The sequence below is a fragment of the Macrotis lagotis genome, chromosome 6 (assembly GCF_037893015.1).
Source record: "Macrotis lagotis isolate mMagLag1 chromosome 6, bilby.v1.9.chrom.fasta, whole genome shotgun sequence".
NCBI classification, from domain to species: domain Eukaryota; kingdom Metazoa; phylum Chordata; class Mammalia; order Peramelemorphia; family Peramelidae; genus Macrotis; species Macrotis lagotis.
Window position 1 is genome coordinate 180,678,805 of NC_133663.1, and position 17,541 is coordinate 180,696,345.

The window sequence follows — 17,541 nt, forward strand, 5'->3', positions numbered from 1 at the left end:
AATTTGTTTAAGGTTCATTGTCTGACTTTCAGGTAGATTTCTTCTTCCCTCCTTTACCCTTTCCTCTCCTGTTTTTTTCTTTATCCTGTCCTCTCAACCCAAAAGATTCTCTCATTCTCTCACTGTCTCTGTCTCTGTCTCTGTTTCTCCCTTCTCTCCCACCCTTTTCCTCTCCTTCCCCACCTCTATATCTCTCTGTCTCTCTCTCTCTTTCCTCCCTCCCTCCCTCTCTCCCCCTTTCTCTCCCTTTTTCTGTCTCTCCTTGACTCTCTCCCTTTCCTTTCCCCTTTTTACTTTTCTGCTTCTTAAATCAGTTTTTCAAGGGCATCAGGACTGATTTAAAGCCAAATTTTAGGCAGGGAATGTACCACCTGCCTCAGAAGAAAAACAGATAAAAGGAGATGAATTGAGAGTAAAAATCATCCTTTTCACATTCCCTCAAAGTTCCTTTGTCTTTGATATTCACCACAGATTGAACTTCCCAAATTCAGCTGAACTTTTAATTTATTTAGAAACTCTTTAAACAATTGCAACCCCTAGTTTAGCTCCCCAGGCTACAGGATGGTTCTAAAAAGCCAAGAGGAAAAGATTTAACTTCAAAAGGAAACAAATGATTGTTAGCCTCTAGCCTTTTCACTTTCACTAGAGCTGCCCCCCTGCTTTCACCCAAATACACAGAGAAGCTTCCAGCAATCTAAGAAAACACCTGCCCAGTTTACATTCCTTTGGGAAATGCTACTACATCAGAAGAGACTAATGAAAGCGATTTCATTTTTTTCCAAATTAAAGGCAATACAATAAAGAATTACAGATAATAGCTAATGCTTAAACTGAATAGAAGGATCAGCTAAATTGGGAAAACAATATTAAATTTCATTTCATTAGAAAAATAGTACTGATTTTAAGAATAAAATAATCTCTAATACTTTTCCCGTTTCTTGTAAAACACCAGAGACAGAATTGGTCTTGTATTTATCATACAATGATAATTACAGCAAGCAACTCCTGAATAGTAAGTGCGATGGCAAAATTGGCTAGAATATGCTACAACTAACCATAAGGATTTTCCAAAGTACCACAAGATTTTCACAAAGCAACCCAAGTTGATGCAGCATATAATGAAAAAATGAAAACAAAACTATAATAACTCCTTGGAAAAACTACACAGGTTTCCCAGATTTGTACCAAGAAATTATATCACTATATTTACTAGTATATTTTTGGGTTTTCCACTACAATGGTACTGGTTTTGAGAAGGCAAAAGCAATTTGAAAAACCCAAATGACTATTATTGTAATTGCTTAGGAAGGCCACAGGAGGGAACCAGGCTGCACTTTGTTTGCTTTGGGAAAAAAGGTTAAAATTGCAGCAGAAGGTTTCCACCAGAAGATGGTGCAGCAGCCCTCAAATCTATGAACATATAGAAACACCAAGACCAATTCTGTGAAAATGTAAAAAGCAAAGTGACATACCTAGTTCGGTTTCAACAAAGTTGACTTCTCAATTTTGACTGAAATTGAGTGGATCAATATAAGGTAAAATTGATGTGAATGGATCACTCAGAAATACAGCATTTCTCTAATCCAATATGAAGCAAAAGAGCAATAAAAATGCAAACATACAATTTGTCTTAAGAAAGGAAGAAGCATTTATTAGGTACTGACTATGTTCTAGCTACTAGCTAAGTACTTTATAAATAATAATTTCATTTGACGATCATTAACTCATTTGACATCTTCTATGACAGATTCAAGTTGAAAATGGTAAACTTACAGGCATCCCTTCAAGACCATTATGTCCAGGGAATCCTCTGTCTCCCTTAGCACCTGGCTGTCCTGGAAAACCTAAACAAAACGATGGTGGGGGGAACAAAATTAATACATCAAATGACTCAAACATAATATCACATTCTTCCTTCTTTAAAATTCCTAATTCAATGTTTAAAAAAGTTCAAAAGCAGGAACAACTTTATGCAAAGTATATGCTCTGAGAAAAATTTTATAAGAGAAGTCCTTATTGAAAACTAAGAATCTAAGATCATGTAAAATGATTTGGGTGTCAGCTTTTGTAACTTCTTTTTCTGATCAGATATCTTCCTGAGGAAAATTTAATTCATTTTTTTTTGTAAAAACTATTAAAGACTGTCTCTCTCTAAATCACTTTTTTGAGCTAGTTAGATATTAGGACATTCTTTGCTCTAATGAAGTGACAGGATATAATATTATTTTATGTTGTGTGTGGGAAAATCATATCAAAAATTTCTTTTTTTGTTGTTAACTTAAATTATAATAAGCCACAAGTCTGAGAAGTCATAATGGTGATTATTGATCTCTCTGACAAAGGGTGATGCTCCATGAGATGTTATTTCCTATGTCTAAGATATGTCTAAACAAATCACAAAGTTAGTTATCTTACCTATTTCCCCTGGTGGTCCTTGTGGACCTGGAAGTCCAGGTACTCCATCTATATCACAAGTTAGGCAACCTTGACCTTTATCACCTTAAAAATAAAATGTACATATAACATGAGTAGATTATATGTCAAAAATCCTTAGTACACTCTACTAAGAAGATAGAATAAAAGTAAATGTAAATTTTACTATCAAACATATCTAAAATTAGAGTTTCCAAATGATCTTTTTTGTTGTATCAGTTTTCTAATAAGGTATAGAATTGGCACATCTCACTGTATAAGCCTCAATTTTTCTTCTGTAGACAATTAAGATACGTTTTACCCATACTTCTATTCTCTTCTGAATATAATACAAAGTATTTTTGCTTCTAGAAATTCTAAACAAAAGCAACACAAATAAGGAACATCCAAACTCCCAAAACTTAAATAGTATACCTTTATATGATCTATTGTTTGTTTTTCTTGGACTTTTGGGGAGTGGGGATAAACTATTTTATTCCTCACAATTGATACCTGCTGTTAAAAAAACACCTCTAATTTCTTTTTTCTTTGGCTTATTTTGTATATATGAGCTGTATTATGGCAGAGTAATCCAATCATAATAGTTGATCAACAAAATGAAAAAGAACTAGTAGGCCATTATGAAATTAAGGGTTAGTGGAGAAAACAAAATATACCACAACATAGTGATGATAAGAAAACATTTTTTCCCTCTCTGTTCAGAAGTGTTATTCAATCTAAGAAAATGACATTTGATAATTTATATGTACTAATACATGCAATTTTAGATTTTAAGACTGAAATCTTCAATTACCTTGTTTCTAAGCAAAGCGTGGGCATGATGGGGGAAAAGCATACAGAAATAAATTAATAGTGAAGTGTGGAAATGAGGGTTTATTGTTATCCCATTTCATTTATTGGACATTTTTCCCAATCACTTGTTTCATGAAACCTTCCCATTCTCTCCCTAGCCTCCTTATCCCCAGTCCTTTCCTACAGGGTCATTAGTCTTAGTGTACTGTCTTAGTATACTGTAAGCATTCCTTTGAAACTATGAACTAAAAACTGAGGTTTTAGTTAATAGCATCTGACACAATATGGGATCAAAATAATGGAGCAATTACCTCCTCATAGTTTGTTAATAACCATATATGAGTATATTTGAAGGTAGAATTGTTCATAGTTCTCCACATGTGCATATCTAAGGTTACAAAAAGGTCATAAAATCCCCCCCAACTGTTATTCCACCGAATTTAGATGCTACAAGATTAATAGCAAAAATGAGGTTTAGATTTCAAGATTTTTCGTATTGGTTTTTGTAAATTCTTAAAAATTTGGTGAAACACTGGCATTCTTCAGGACATTTTTTTTCTTGAAATTTTAAGTATAAAAGTATGTTGATCTTTCCATTTTGTCCTAAAGTTTGGTCTGATGTGTTTGTCTACATTGAGGGCTACTCACTTAAAATTTTATGGCAATGACAGGGAAACAAGAACAAAAATAATGACCCTGAGAGATGAAGACCTATAACATTTCCCTTTCTGAATGGCATTCTCAATTCAAAAGTCAAAAAGAGACAATATCAAATGAAGCAGCAAAAGACAATTATTCAAGGAATACATCTTGAGAGCATCCCACATACCTATGGTTTATAAATTTAGCATCTTTTGAGAAAATTGAGTTTTAAAAAATCCTCAACTCTTAAAATAAATTACCTTTCTCTCCCATCTCTCCCGTCAATCCTGGTAGACCAGTTCTTCCAGGCAGACCTTGATCACCAGGTGGTCCAGGCTGGCATTCCACTCTTCCATCTAGAAGTTGGGGGGAAAAAAAGGAAAAATTTTGGTTTTGTAAAATCCAGAGTTCCTAGGAGATAACAGTCTACACTCTTCAGTGCTTCACTCTAAACTGCTTCACACTCTACTGGGTAGAACCAATGTACCATGACAAAAAGTGTTTTTATTAAAATTTTAAAGGAACCAAGTACAATGAATTGAAAAATATGACCATACATGTTATTTTAGTTTTTTTTTTTTTTTCTTGCAAGGCAAACGGGGTTAAGTGGTTTGCCCAAAGCCACACAGTTAAGTAATTATTAAGTGTCTGAGACCGGATTTGAACCCAGGTACTCCTGCCTCCAGGGCCGGTGCTTTATCCACTGTGCCACCTAGCCGCCCCATATATATATGCTATTTAAAAATCCATGAAAGGCATATCTTAATTCCTTTGTATTTCTTCAGCGCAAACTTAAAAGTCACTCTTAACCTAAAAGCATCATGACATACAATATCATGACAACATGCTTAACAATTATTGATGTTTAATTTCAAGGATCTTTTATGCAAGATCAGAAGATAAACTACAGCCATATAAACAACATTGGGTAGTATTTGTCAAAGTAGGTGCTAGTTGAGAAGAATAACATTCTATCTGTAGCTAAGCAATGTTTTTTTTCCTTCTCTTTATAAAATAGAACATTTATTCTTCCACTCATTAAAGGAAAAGTGAAAGAACCAATCATTACAGACAATTTTGCTCTTGCTGCTTAGCACATATATCACTTCTGCATCCCAAACATACAATAGAATAACAAAAGATTAACAGCTCATCATGTCCACTTCTTTCTTTAGTCTGTAAAATCTGTATTTGTGATGTTGTAAACAGGACAAAGAGATCTAGATAGGGGGTGATTCTGAAGCCTGATAGGTCATGTTTATTTTGCATGTATTTCTTGGCCCAGCAGTCCTCACATCAACTTTGTTTATGGCCCCTCTGCTCTGGAGTGAAAATCACAAAGAATGCATAGTTGGGAGGCAAGAGTAGGCCAGCTAGTGAACAAATGCCTTTTCTATGGTGGCAAGCAGGCAGAGGCAGATGAGCAAATCTTCCCTTATTTCTACTGAATGCTCCAACAAAATGCCCATCTCATCCTTTCCTTTGAGTCAGAATTAGGCTGTTGAGTATACTCGCATCAAGCAGCATAAGTAACATCTGAAGTAGAAATAGCTATGATAGTTCTTGGTGATTTCTCTTCATTAAAGACCAAGAAGTCAGAAAGCCTAGAAGACAATTACTTCTTTATATTCTTTCTAATCAACCTCAGCTATTGATTTTTTGATATGTGTCTTCCATCTCTGCTAATTTGCATCCTTCTTCATTTTTGCTTTCAACGTAACTAAATGAACAGGTCCTACAGAAAGTAAAAATAAACTAGAAGGCTTCAAAAAAAATCCCAAATTACTTCACTATGAAGAGTATGGTGTTAGTAACTTATCTAATTTTAATAATTGCCTACTACCTAAACCTGATAATAATCATTGGTATGATTGATATAATTACATGTTATGATTATAATATATATGATATATTCATAAGTATAATTTATATCAGAGGTTTGCAAAACAGGGTACATATATTATCTCATCTGGTCCTCATGAGATAGCTACTACAAGTATTCTTAGACTGTCCTTAGAGATATATTGAGTTGAGTTTATAGTTAACACATTTCCCCTTCATTTCTAAGTTAGAGGAAATATTTGAACTGAGGTCTTCCTGATTCTATAACACCACACCATACTGTCATTCTTAAATCCATCTATTGGTCCTACAATGAAAGATGATAGATGGTAAAATAAAGATATTTGACTAGATATCCTCTAAGATCTTTTACAGTTCTTAACCCTACAATATTATGCTTTTGATATGAATAAAATATACATATTTTTCAGAAAACCCTTCCTTCATTCCTCACCTAAAGCGCACCCCTGTGTACTTCTAATGTGAAAGCAATGTAGGGTGAATGGATAAATCACTTATAATGATTCATAACCAAAACAACTTAAATCCCAAATCAAAATTGAAGGAAAGTCTGGCTGACAAGATATAAAAATCATTATTATGATCCATGGTAAACAGTTTCTGTCGATTAAGATTATTTGCAGGCACAGATGGCCTCGAGCTCATTGTAACCATATGGGAAATGAAGACAGTCATAGAATTCAGTAGAAAATTTGAAACAAGACTGTTTCACTTGTGCATGGTTAATGAACCATTAATGTGCCTCAAAGTGGCAATTAGCTTTAAGCTGTCTCTTTGCCTAAGTCATATTGTGTACATAAAACATTCTCATTTATAAATGATCCCTTAATACTTCATGAATTTTGTGCTTATATTTTATAGTCTATAATGGGCTATGGTAGGTTGATGGGCTAATCTAGTGCTTCCTATTCAAATAATAGGATTGAGAAGGTCACATATTTAGCAGAATCATACTTATATATGAAAAATATCATGGTGTAGTGGAGAGAGAACTGTATTTTGAGTTGGACTACATATCATTTAATACCTGTGTGACCTTGGGCAAGTCATTAACAACTTTCTGCCTCAGTCTCATATATAAAATGAGGGGACTGTATTAAATGGCCTTTCTAATGCTATATTATAACCCCATGATTTCAACATTAGAAAAACAAAAAAAATTAAGAGAAATCAATAAATGAAGTTTGTTGTTAAGAGGCAGGGAAACATTGGATCTGAAGTCTGGAAGACCTTAGTTCAAATCTTTCCTCAGTTACTTGCTAGTTTTATCCCTCTATACAAGTTACTTAACTTTTCTGGGTTTCAGTTTCTTCATCTGTAGGGTATTTATGACTTCTCTGAGGACTTTTCCAGTTTTAAATCTATGACTCTAAGACATTATCAACTAATTTAAATAGGCCGATTTTGATATGCACTTATGCATACTTTAGTACATGTAGAATAGTATTAAAGAAACATTCAGAAAGGTAATATATGTGTACTTAGGTCGAATTTTAAAGTCATTACTATTAACATTTAAACAATCATAGAGCTTGAATATATCTCCTTATTCTTTAAACAGTTATCTCTCTAATCAATAGTAATAGTAAATAGCTGTTTGAGTATTTGAGAAGACTGAGACCTTTTTGTCTTTCCCTGATAGTAACAAGTTTAATTTCAGACGAAACAAAATTAAAAGAAACTTACTTGTATGGCCCGGTAAACCAGGAGGTCCAGGAAGCCCAGGAGGTCCTTGGGCTCCTTCTCTTCCACTTGTCCCAGGCAATGATTGTCCTGGAGGACCTGGGTCACCCTTTTCTCCTCTTTCACCAGGAAAGCCAGGAGCGCCAATTGTCCCTGGTTCTGGGAAACCTGAAGTTAGAAAATAACGATTAGTATAGGACATGTTCTAATGCATTTCCTTGCAAAACAATACCAAGGAAATTAAATTACATTGTCTACCTTTTCCTCCTATCCTCAACACATTGAGGTACCTAAAATTTATATACCCCATGTATAGAAAATGACGTTGAACTGAAGAACTGATACTAAACAGATGAATAGTAAGTATATTTTTTCCCCTGGCAATAGGTACATAGGAAGAGACTACAGAGATGTAACATGTTGTACTTGAAGGTATCAAAAAGTTAGAAGATGAGAAATATAGTCTCATGTAGGGCTAAGAAGGAAAAAAATTCTGTTACCAATTGAATTTTTACCTGGAGGACCTGGTGGACCTTGAATACCTGGGTAACCTAGGAAGTAAGCAAAAAAAGGGGCATTATTAGAATCAAACATGTCAAATTTATCACTTGTTTGGTTCAAGTCTGCCATAGTTATAAATACCCATGTCAACAGGGACATGGAAATATATACCAGGAAAAAAAAAGATAAAAGGAGAAGAATTCAACATGACCTTCATGTACTCCCAAAGAATAGAAAAGTCAGTATTGTCTCCTATCTGAATAAATTCAATTTTAACAGTAAATTTAATGAGATTCAATTAAGTTACTAAAAATCACATTAAGCATTGCCCAAAAACCCCCTTCCACATACACAAATTTGAAATTAAAATATAGGCCTATAATATAAACACACATTAAATGTGCCATGTTTTATGGGAGAAGATAAAAATCTCAATCATTATTCTATTCACTATACAATTCTACAATTACATACATTTTCTATAGAAGAATGTGTCAGACTGGAAAGAAATAAAAAAAAAAAAAATAACCTTTTGGACCCGGTTCGCCTTTTAATCCTGGAGCACCTGGATATCCTCTGTCTCCTTTTTCACCCCCTGGTTGAGTGCCTATCACCTATATGAAAGTAGGGAAAAGTGTCCATAAATGTCAGGTTCTACAAATGGCATTATGGGTATGGCTACAAATTGAAGAAAATTATCCTACCTGAAAACCAAGAGATAAACTTGCTTATAGAAAGTAAAAACCATAAGTTTCCCAATAAGCTCATTAAAGCATGTAGAGTAGCTATGAATGTAGAGAACCTGAAATTTCTCAGGCTTCCTTAAAGAAATTTGCCAAGCAGCTTGGCAGATACAAAAGAGTCAATCTCTCTCCTTAAATAAAAAAAGCCCAAGGGATGTCTGAACACACACATATTTTAGCCATAACATAGATTTTGAATTAAAGCAATAGGAAATAAATGAACATTTATAAATTTTCCAAGGTTATACCATATGGGAGATGCTAATGCATTACATTCTAAACAAGACAATGAATGGTAAGGAGATACTAATCTTAAAAAAGGGTTTCTCCTTCAAGGCAGCCTTAAGAGATGGCAGCAAACAGACAGATTGGGAAATAAATTCATGAACTGTATTTATACCTAACATTCTCTAAAATACTAAATTATTGAAGTTCAAGAAAAGCTATGAAAGCAAGTATCTTCATATTAACATCAGTCAACACACACACACACACACACACACACACACACACACACACATTATTGCTGTAATTTTTATATTGTAGCAAATTGTCTTATTTTTGGTGACCTGAAGCTATATGTAAGGAAAAAGAAAGTAACAATCTAAAAAATCAAATAAATTATCCTTTTTTTAAAAGCATATTCTTTTCCCTTTAAAAAATCACATATAGTGTCTTTTTAACTATCAAAAATAAGAGCCTGACTCAAGGGCACTTTACTCATTGTCCAAAAAAGGGCAATAATTAATCATTTCTTCACCTTCAGAGAACCCAAGAGCATACTGCAGCAATATAAACTATCATGGCAACACATGAAATAGAAAAGAACCAAGGCAATGGGGCAAGTAGTACAGGAGAAATTCCTATATAATAATTGAGTCCTTGTACTTGAATTAACAGTTTTTATAGACTTTTACCCTAGAAAAGGCCTTATTCTGACTTCTCAGAAGATTATGGAGGTAATTCTGGATTCTTCAATAATGTATGCAAATTTGCACAGAAGACAGTCAAGCCAGAAAGGCTTGGAAGTTAGCCTTCTTTGAGTTTGGAGATTGTGTGTCTTTCAAGAGACTAACAATGGCTAAGGGAGAAAAGGGTCAAAATGATTGCAGAAAGATATTTTTTTTGTCACAGGGACCATCTACTCTGGTATGTTGCCAGTTAAAATCTACACATCAATCAAAGGAAGACTCCGTAATGAGAAAATAAAAGAACTTGAATCATCAAAATATGGAAATATCCATATAACACTTATTTTACTTACAGAGCCTGGTGGGCCTGGAGGTCCTGCTTGTCCTTTGTCTCCCTACAAAATAAATGAATTCCACATTTATTTTATTACTTTAAAAATATATTGGGTGATGATGCTGATTTTTTTTTATTTTTGGAAAATTGAATTAATATATTATGCATTCAAATTATTTTTAGTTTCACAATATCAAATGATATTATTAAATGAGAAGACATTTGCCTTCCTGGCACAATGCCTGGTCCACTGGTGAACACTGGATTTACTAAAGCAAACAAAATATGAAAATCTTCACAATCTCTAAATATGAACATAGGTTATTCAATTCAAGGAACCTTTCTCATTTCTATTCTTTGACTAGTAAGCCTCCATCCAAGAATAAAAAATAATATTTAATAATGGTTTATGATTTACTTCTCCAGCTCATTTTATAGATATGAAAATTGAGGCAAACAAGGGTAAGTGACTAGCCCAGGGTCACATAACTAGTGCATATCTGAGGCCAGATGTGAACTCAGGGAAGTGATTTCAGGTTTGGCATTCTATTCACAATTGCACCTGGCTGCCCGCAAAGTTTTATATTCCATGAGAAGAGTATGGCATTAATTAATGGGTTAGATTTTTTTCCTTTGGGGACTTCAGCAAACATCAAAATCACATCTCTTGGGACAGCTAGGGGTACAGTGGATAGAACACCAGTCCTGCTGTCAGGAAGACCTGAGTTCAAGTCCAGCCTCAGATATTTGATGTTTATTAGCTGTGGGATCTTGGGCAAATCATTAATCCTGTGACATGACAAAAAAAACAAACAAACAAACAAAGAATTGCATCTCTTTTGTCCTATCTTTTTTTCTCCTCACTTAATTCACTCTTCAATGATCATGATAAAACATGATATTATTTTCTTTTTTTTATCCTGATCTGTGATTTTATGAGGGCCAGGAATTTGTTCTAAAGGAAATTTGCTCTAGTAAAAGAGATTAATAACTGCTCCACAATTTACATTCTCATTTAAATTAACTTGATTCATTGAGAAGTTGTTAGTTGTCCCAAACTAGATGGTCAATATGTTCAACAGGATGGAGTTAACCAGAAGGGGCCCTGACTCAAAGGCCAGTTCTTCATCTATTACTCACAGCTTTCCCTTAAAGAGATGATGAATATTTTTTTTATAATGAGCAATATGAAGAAGTATGGTGGGCCCTGAAATAATAGACACTCTCACTTACAATGGAGAATAAATGTTACTTAACCTTTCCAAGTCTTTCTGCATTTTTAAAAAACAGGATAATTATCACCCATTTCCTACTTCACAAAGTGAGGATCACAACTTAATATGGATATATTGTCCTTGTAAATGTAAATCCCTATACTATTATAAGGTATTATTATTTTTGTCTGTGTTTCTCCTGCTACATACTGCTCTGAATTCTAATAGAGTAAAATATTTAATGTGTTAAAACAAAAAAATAAATGCATGTAAAAATTATGCAGATGATTGGCTCTCCTACTTAAAGTAAATAAAGGATCATTCTGCTTTAATTTTTTCTTACAAACACAGTTTAAGAGATTTTATGCAATGGAAGTAACTTTTAATATCCAAATATAATTTCATGCTCACCTTAGCACCATCTCGACCTGGTAGTCCTGGGACTCCCGGCTCACCTGTAAAACCCTAAAAATAGATAGATCAAACAATTGCAATGATATGTTGTAAAGGTATATGTACATACATTAAGACAAAAGATCTTTGGGAAACTACTTACTGGACTCCCCTTTTCTCCTTTTTCACCATCCTTTCCAGATTTACCCTAGAAAATAGAGAATGAATCATTAGCAAATATAAAATGATAACATGACAGTAAAACCATGATTCAAAATTGAAAAGAAAATACTCAGCCTATCAATTCAATTTATCATATTGTCATATATGTATATACATATACAGGACTTTGTGTAAAATCCCTGAGATACAAAGATGAATAATAATTTTTCTTGCTCTAGGATAATTTATAATTTAGTAATACCAGTCAGCCTTAATATGGTATTTTTAGATTTATGAAGTGTTCTTTTACAATATTGTAGGATAGACCATAAAAAATATCCACAGGTTTTTTTAAAGACAAAGTAATTGAAATTCAGTGAATTAAGAGCATCAGATAAGGTTGAGTTATGTTTTAAATCTAGATCTCTTTACTCCAACTCCAATAGACTATTTACAATAACAAGAATATAGCATACAAGTATATATGTATATATATATATATATATATATATATATATATATATATATATATATAAACAGAGACAAGAGAATGTAAAACTACAATGTCTGAGAAAGAAGAGATTAATTTCAGTTTGGGAATAGGAGATCAGCCTTGAAAAACAGAAATAAGGGTGGTGTTCATTTTAGGATTTCAGGAAGATATGACCAGATGGATGCATACAGGCCAAGATGCAAACAGGTGAGCCCAGGAAAACATCAAGTCTAGGTTGGCAGTATTATGAAGTATGTGGGGAAAATGATGGAGGATGACAAAAAATGTAGACTGGAACCAGATGCAAAGGACCCTGAATGACAGTATATAAGATTTGGTTTTCATTTGAGATATACAGGAGATTATTAAACTATTGCACATTAAGATAATCTTGACATTGCTGTGTTAGGGTACATTAGAAAAAGTGATATTGGAGTAAGAATAACATTGATATAGTCACTTATGAAATGAGCAATGCAAAAAAGTATGGTGGACCCTGAAATAATAAATAGACACTCTCACTTACAGTGGAGAATAAATGTTACAAAACCTTTCCAGGACTGCATTTTTTAAAAATGAGATAATGATTACCCATTTCCTACTTTGCAAAGTGAGGATCACAACTTAATGTCATTAAACCTTCCTTGTAAATGTAAATTTACATTGACTCTCCTACTTAAAAAAAAATAAAGGGCCACTCTGGTTTAATTTTTTTTACAAGCACAGTTCTAAGGGAGTTTATTAAATGGAAGTAACTTTTAATATCCAAATATAATAATATTAAATAGTCCATTTATGAAATAATGAAGATAGATATAGAAGAAAATTTAGGCAATGTATAGAAAAATGGTATCACTAAAAACTACTTTAATGAGCTAATGAAGGCCTAATCTAGAAAATAGAAAAAAAAAGGAAAGGTAAGAAAAAAATACTGAAGAGAAAGACTAGACAGAACTTGGAAGCCAATATGATTGATGGGGGGCTAGTGAAGAAGAGGAAATAGTCAAATGTTAAGACTGACTAGTAGATTGATAGCTTTAGGAGAAATACTGAAGAATATCATTTCTTGGAGATCATTTAAATCTTAATGGTTTTTCCTCTTTTTTTCCCAGAGGCCTTTTCTAGAGACTTTCCATGGGGCATACTAGATGACCCCTTTTAGTTCCATGTTTTGATGACTGTAAAATTCCATGGTTAGTGAAAAAATGTTTGATCTTAGGCAATGATGAAATTCATAGGTGAGTTTAATGAAAGATACTTACTCGAGGCCCTGGTTTACCAGGTTCACCTTTCTGTCCTTCACCAGGTATTCCCTTAAAAAAGAAATGGGAAAAGAATTAGATATGCTATCTTATTCAGATAATTTTTTATAATGATAGCATTTACTTAGAATAAAAATGTCTACAATGTCTATTAATTTTTCATGTAATAAAGAAAACTTGATTTTTCACAAGCAGACATGTTTTAAGAACTAATACTTACAGGTTGTCCAGGTTCTCCTTTTTGACCCTAAAGAATTAAAAACCACACAAAAATATTTTAATAATTTCATCAAATATGTAGACTTTAGAACTAATATCAGATAAAAGATAATTAAAATCACCAAGTGTTTTCTAATATACTTAAAAAAGGAAACACAATGTTTGAGTTTGATTAACTAGTAATTGTGCTATGGTTTCCACAGTGAAGGACAGAGAGTAGAAGAGGACTGTAGCCATAGATGTGGTAAAGAGTTAGTCAGGCATTAACTTCTGTAACTTAACTGCAGGCTCCTGCCAAAAAAAGGCTACTCTCTTTACCTCCATACCAATCCCCAGTTATGGTACACTTTTTATAACAACAGCAATTCAACCCAAGTAAATCTTGGAATGTAGCTGAAGAGGGTAGGGGAAGTACAACAAAAAAAACCCTTCAGGATACATAGAAAAGGGGTTACTAGAGATGAACTGGTAAGGTGAAGGGAAGCTGCTATAGTAAAACTCTGCTGACATTCTAGAATTTAGGTCATTTTATCAGATCATAGCAAATCAATAGAAGTGTCAAAGAAAGTCTTCAGACAACTAGGGATTTAGACTCTTGAGGGACACCCAAGATTAAAAAAATAGAAGATAATTTTGGAAAACAATTTTGACCTATGTTCACTGGGCTTTTTGGGTATATTTTAAAAATATGAAATTAAAATTCATAAAATTTAACATACTTACCTTCTCTCCTTGAGTAGCAAAATCTCCCTTTTTTCCTATTTGAGCTTGTCCTGGTTCACCTGGAGGGCCTCCAACACCTTGCTCACCCTATTGATAAAAAAAAAGTAGAGAGGTGATTGGAAACAGAAATAATTGTATTGAAAGGGAAAATGAGGAGATTCAATATTCTCAGCTGGTACAGTCATGTTTGCAGAAATCTGATCCTCATTTTCACTTTTAAATCATTAAATATCATAAGACATGTGTGTATGTGTGCATGCATGACAAGGCATGAGAGAGACAGAGACAGTGAGGGATTGAATATTGCATTGGTTTATTTATTTATTTGCTTACTTACTTATTTATTAAAGGAACTCCAAGATCATAAACTCCTTCTCCTAATGTAGATTTACAAATTCTTGGCAACTTATAAGCTCTGACAATTGCCTAGAGTATTAAAATTGAGTAACTTTCCTAATTATGTGTCAGAAGCAGGATTTGAATCTAAGTATTCTTGTCTTTTGACACCTCCTCTCTCTTGTGACTCATGTTTCTTTGCATGTGTATTATTATATGTTTGAATATTTTTGTTCGGTCCTTTCAATCATGTATGACTTTTTATGACACTATTTAGAGTTTTCTTGGCAAAAATCCTGTGTGTATCAACTGGATTCCTTAATAGGAATGAAAGTATAGTGGGAGTTTGGCATAAATGTTTCTAAGGTTGCTTGCCTTTCCTAGGTTGTGTATCAATAATGTTTCTTTTATGAATGTCCTGATCTACAGAAAAAAAATGGGAAAAGGGCCCACATATACAAAAATATTTTTGTGGTTGCAAACAATTGGAAATTGAGAGGAAGCCCATCAACTGGGGAATGACTGGACAAGTAGTGGTATGTGATTGCAATAGGGCATTATCGTTCTATAAGAAATGATGGGTGGATTTCAGAAAAAACTTGGAAAGACTAACATGATCTTAATGAAGCAAGCAGAACCAGGAGAATGTTGTACAAAATAACAGCAACATTGTGTGATAGACAACTATGATTGACTTAGCTATTCGTAGCAATACAATGATTAAGGACAATTCTAAAATATGTGATGGAAATGCCATCCACATACAAAGGAAGAACAACGGAGTCTGAATGCTGATTTAAGCATATTATTTTCACTTTTTTTTATTATTTTTTGTTTTTTCTTTCTTGTGGTTTCCCCCTTTTGTTCTGATTCTTCTTTCATAGCAGGAGTAATATGAAATATGTAAAACATGATTGTGTATGTATAACCTGCATCAGATTGTGTGCTGTCTTTGGGAGGGTAAATAGAAGAGATGGAGGAAGCAATTTTTACAAAAATGTATGTTGAAAACTATCTCAATATATAATTGTAAAAGAAGGATAAAATATTAAGATAAAAAGTCGATCTATTACATAAATCCTTTACTGTTATATAATTGATCATAGATTAACTCTTCAAAATAATAGTACACTATTTCAAGGAGAAGGACAATTTCTTACCTTTCTTTGTTTTTCCCCACATCATTTACATGTATTACATGGCCCTATATGATTTAATCACCTAAAACATTACTGTATATTTGACCTATTTTAATTGACCCATTTAATAGCAGAACAATATCCTGTGTATTATATTATTTTATTATACCTTAACTCTTTTAAAAGAGTTAATCTCTTAATTTTTCCTGTACCTAATAACATGGAAAGTGAGATCTTTCTGAATTTTATGGAGAAGGCACCCTAAAATATTTGAATACAATGACAATTAGATATTTATTTGTTGGAGGTTTTTTATATTTTCTTTTTTTCTTAAGAGGATGCAATTTCTTATGCCATGTTAAGGTGAGTGGTTTTTATGTGGACTAATCCCAAGGGGCTTTGAAAAGCCAATGGAATATAAAAATAGATATTTGCTTATAAAACAGTAGTGAGAAAGAAAATACACTACACAAATATACAAATATGTTGCAAACTTAAACCAAGTGATTTGTAATGGAGAGAAAACAGTTGATTAAAATGTGCAAAATCTATCACTGTAAGAAGCTAATTTTCATTCCACCCTCACACCAGTGTATTCTTGGGAAGCAATGAAAGGTCACACCAGTGTATTCTTGGGAAGCTTTCATTGCAAAGAAACCAAAAGGTATGCAGAAAATAAAAATAGATACACAGCAAAGTATGAATATAATAACAACAGTTATAATTTGTCAATTACATTTTCTTATTGTCTGTGTGCTCTCTTGCTGTATTTAGAAACTAAGGAGAAGAGTGAAAATAACTACTGTTTTTAAACATTTTTGAAATGGAAATACTCTGAAATCAAATGTAACTTACCTTGTCACCTTTGGGTCCTTGAAAACTCAAACCCATTTGACCCTGTTGGTTAAAAATTAAAACTATATAAGAGCTTCTATCTCCCAAAATTATACAAAACTCAATAGTTATAAATTACACTAAATGAACTGTATCTTCATTGTAATATTTTGACTGTCTCACAATTTTCACAAATGTCATAACTATAATATATTCATTCTGTGAAAACATTCTTAAAGTCATTAACAGAGAATTTTTTAACAATTGAAAAGTTCTTTTGAATGCTGTAGCTCTCTAACTGAACACAGGACAACTTTACAAACATTTGATGCCCACAGTATTCCAGGAATTGTCTAAGTGAAAAAAAAAACATGAACTGACCCATTCCCACAGTCAAATAATCTATGGAAAACAGATTACATGCTTACAATGTTTCTTAAAATTAAACAGGCAAAAAAGTATATTTTTGAACTATGATAAATTTCTTTATTTAAATTCCCTAAAAGGCAAAAAAAATTATAAAATCTTTACCTTTTCTCCTGGAAATCCTGGAGGACCTGGTGGACCCTATAAAAGAAGACATTTGAATTATGTAGATCTTTTAAAACACATAATAAAGATAGCTCTAAATTCTGGTGGATTTTAAGTGACTTCTCTACTTTAGTGACTATTCTTCCAAGTAGCTATTTATTCTGATCCTAAATATAATTTCATTTTGAACTATATTTTGTATAATACACACACATAGATAGATAGATAGAGAGAGAGAGAGAGAGAGAGAGAGAGAGAGAGAGAGATAAAACTAAAATGAAAACTGTAATATTAAATAAAGAGTTAGGCACTAATTCTTTTAAATAGTAAACT

At 33.0% G+C, this 17,541-nt stretch overlaps 1 protein-coding gene across 2 annotated transcripts in view; it reads right to left on the reverse strand.

The window, feature by feature from the left end:
* The window catches only part of COL4A1 (collagen type IV alpha 1 chain), a 248,010-nt gene that overhangs the window by 58,379 nt on the left and 172,090 nt on the right, over positions 1 to 17,541 (reverse strand). For both annotated transcript variants that reach the window (XM_074192027.1, XM_074192026.1), the window contains exons 11-24: positions 17,209 to 17,244; positions 16,699 to 16,740; positions 14,369 to 14,455; positions 13,647 to 13,673; positions 13,427 to 13,477; positions 11,673 to 11,717; positions 11,528 to 11,581; positions 9,922 to 9,963; positions 8,444 to 8,528; positions 7,929 to 7,964; positions 7,417 to 7,581; positions 4,128 to 4,223; positions 2,416 to 2,499; positions 1,774 to 1,844 (exon numbers count right to left, since the gene is read on the reverse strand). In XM_074192027.1, coding sequence (XP_074048128.1) covers positions 1,774 to 1,844; positions 2,416 to 2,499; positions 4,128 to 4,223; positions 7,417 to 7,581; positions 7,929 to 7,964; positions 8,444 to 8,528; positions 9,922 to 9,963; positions 11,528 to 11,581; positions 11,673 to 11,717; positions 13,427 to 13,477; positions 13,647 to 13,673; positions 14,369 to 14,455; positions 16,699 to 16,740; positions 17,209 to 17,244 — 921 coding nt within the window. The remainder of the gene's footprint in view (positions 1 to 1,773; positions 1,845 to 2,415; positions 2,500 to 4,127; positions 4,224 to 7,416; positions 7,582 to 7,928; positions 7,965 to 8,443; positions 8,529 to 9,921; positions 9,964 to 11,527; positions 11,582 to 11,672; positions 11,718 to 13,426; positions 13,478 to 13,646; positions 13,674 to 14,368; positions 14,456 to 16,698; positions 16,741 to 17,208; positions 17,245 to 17,541) is intronic.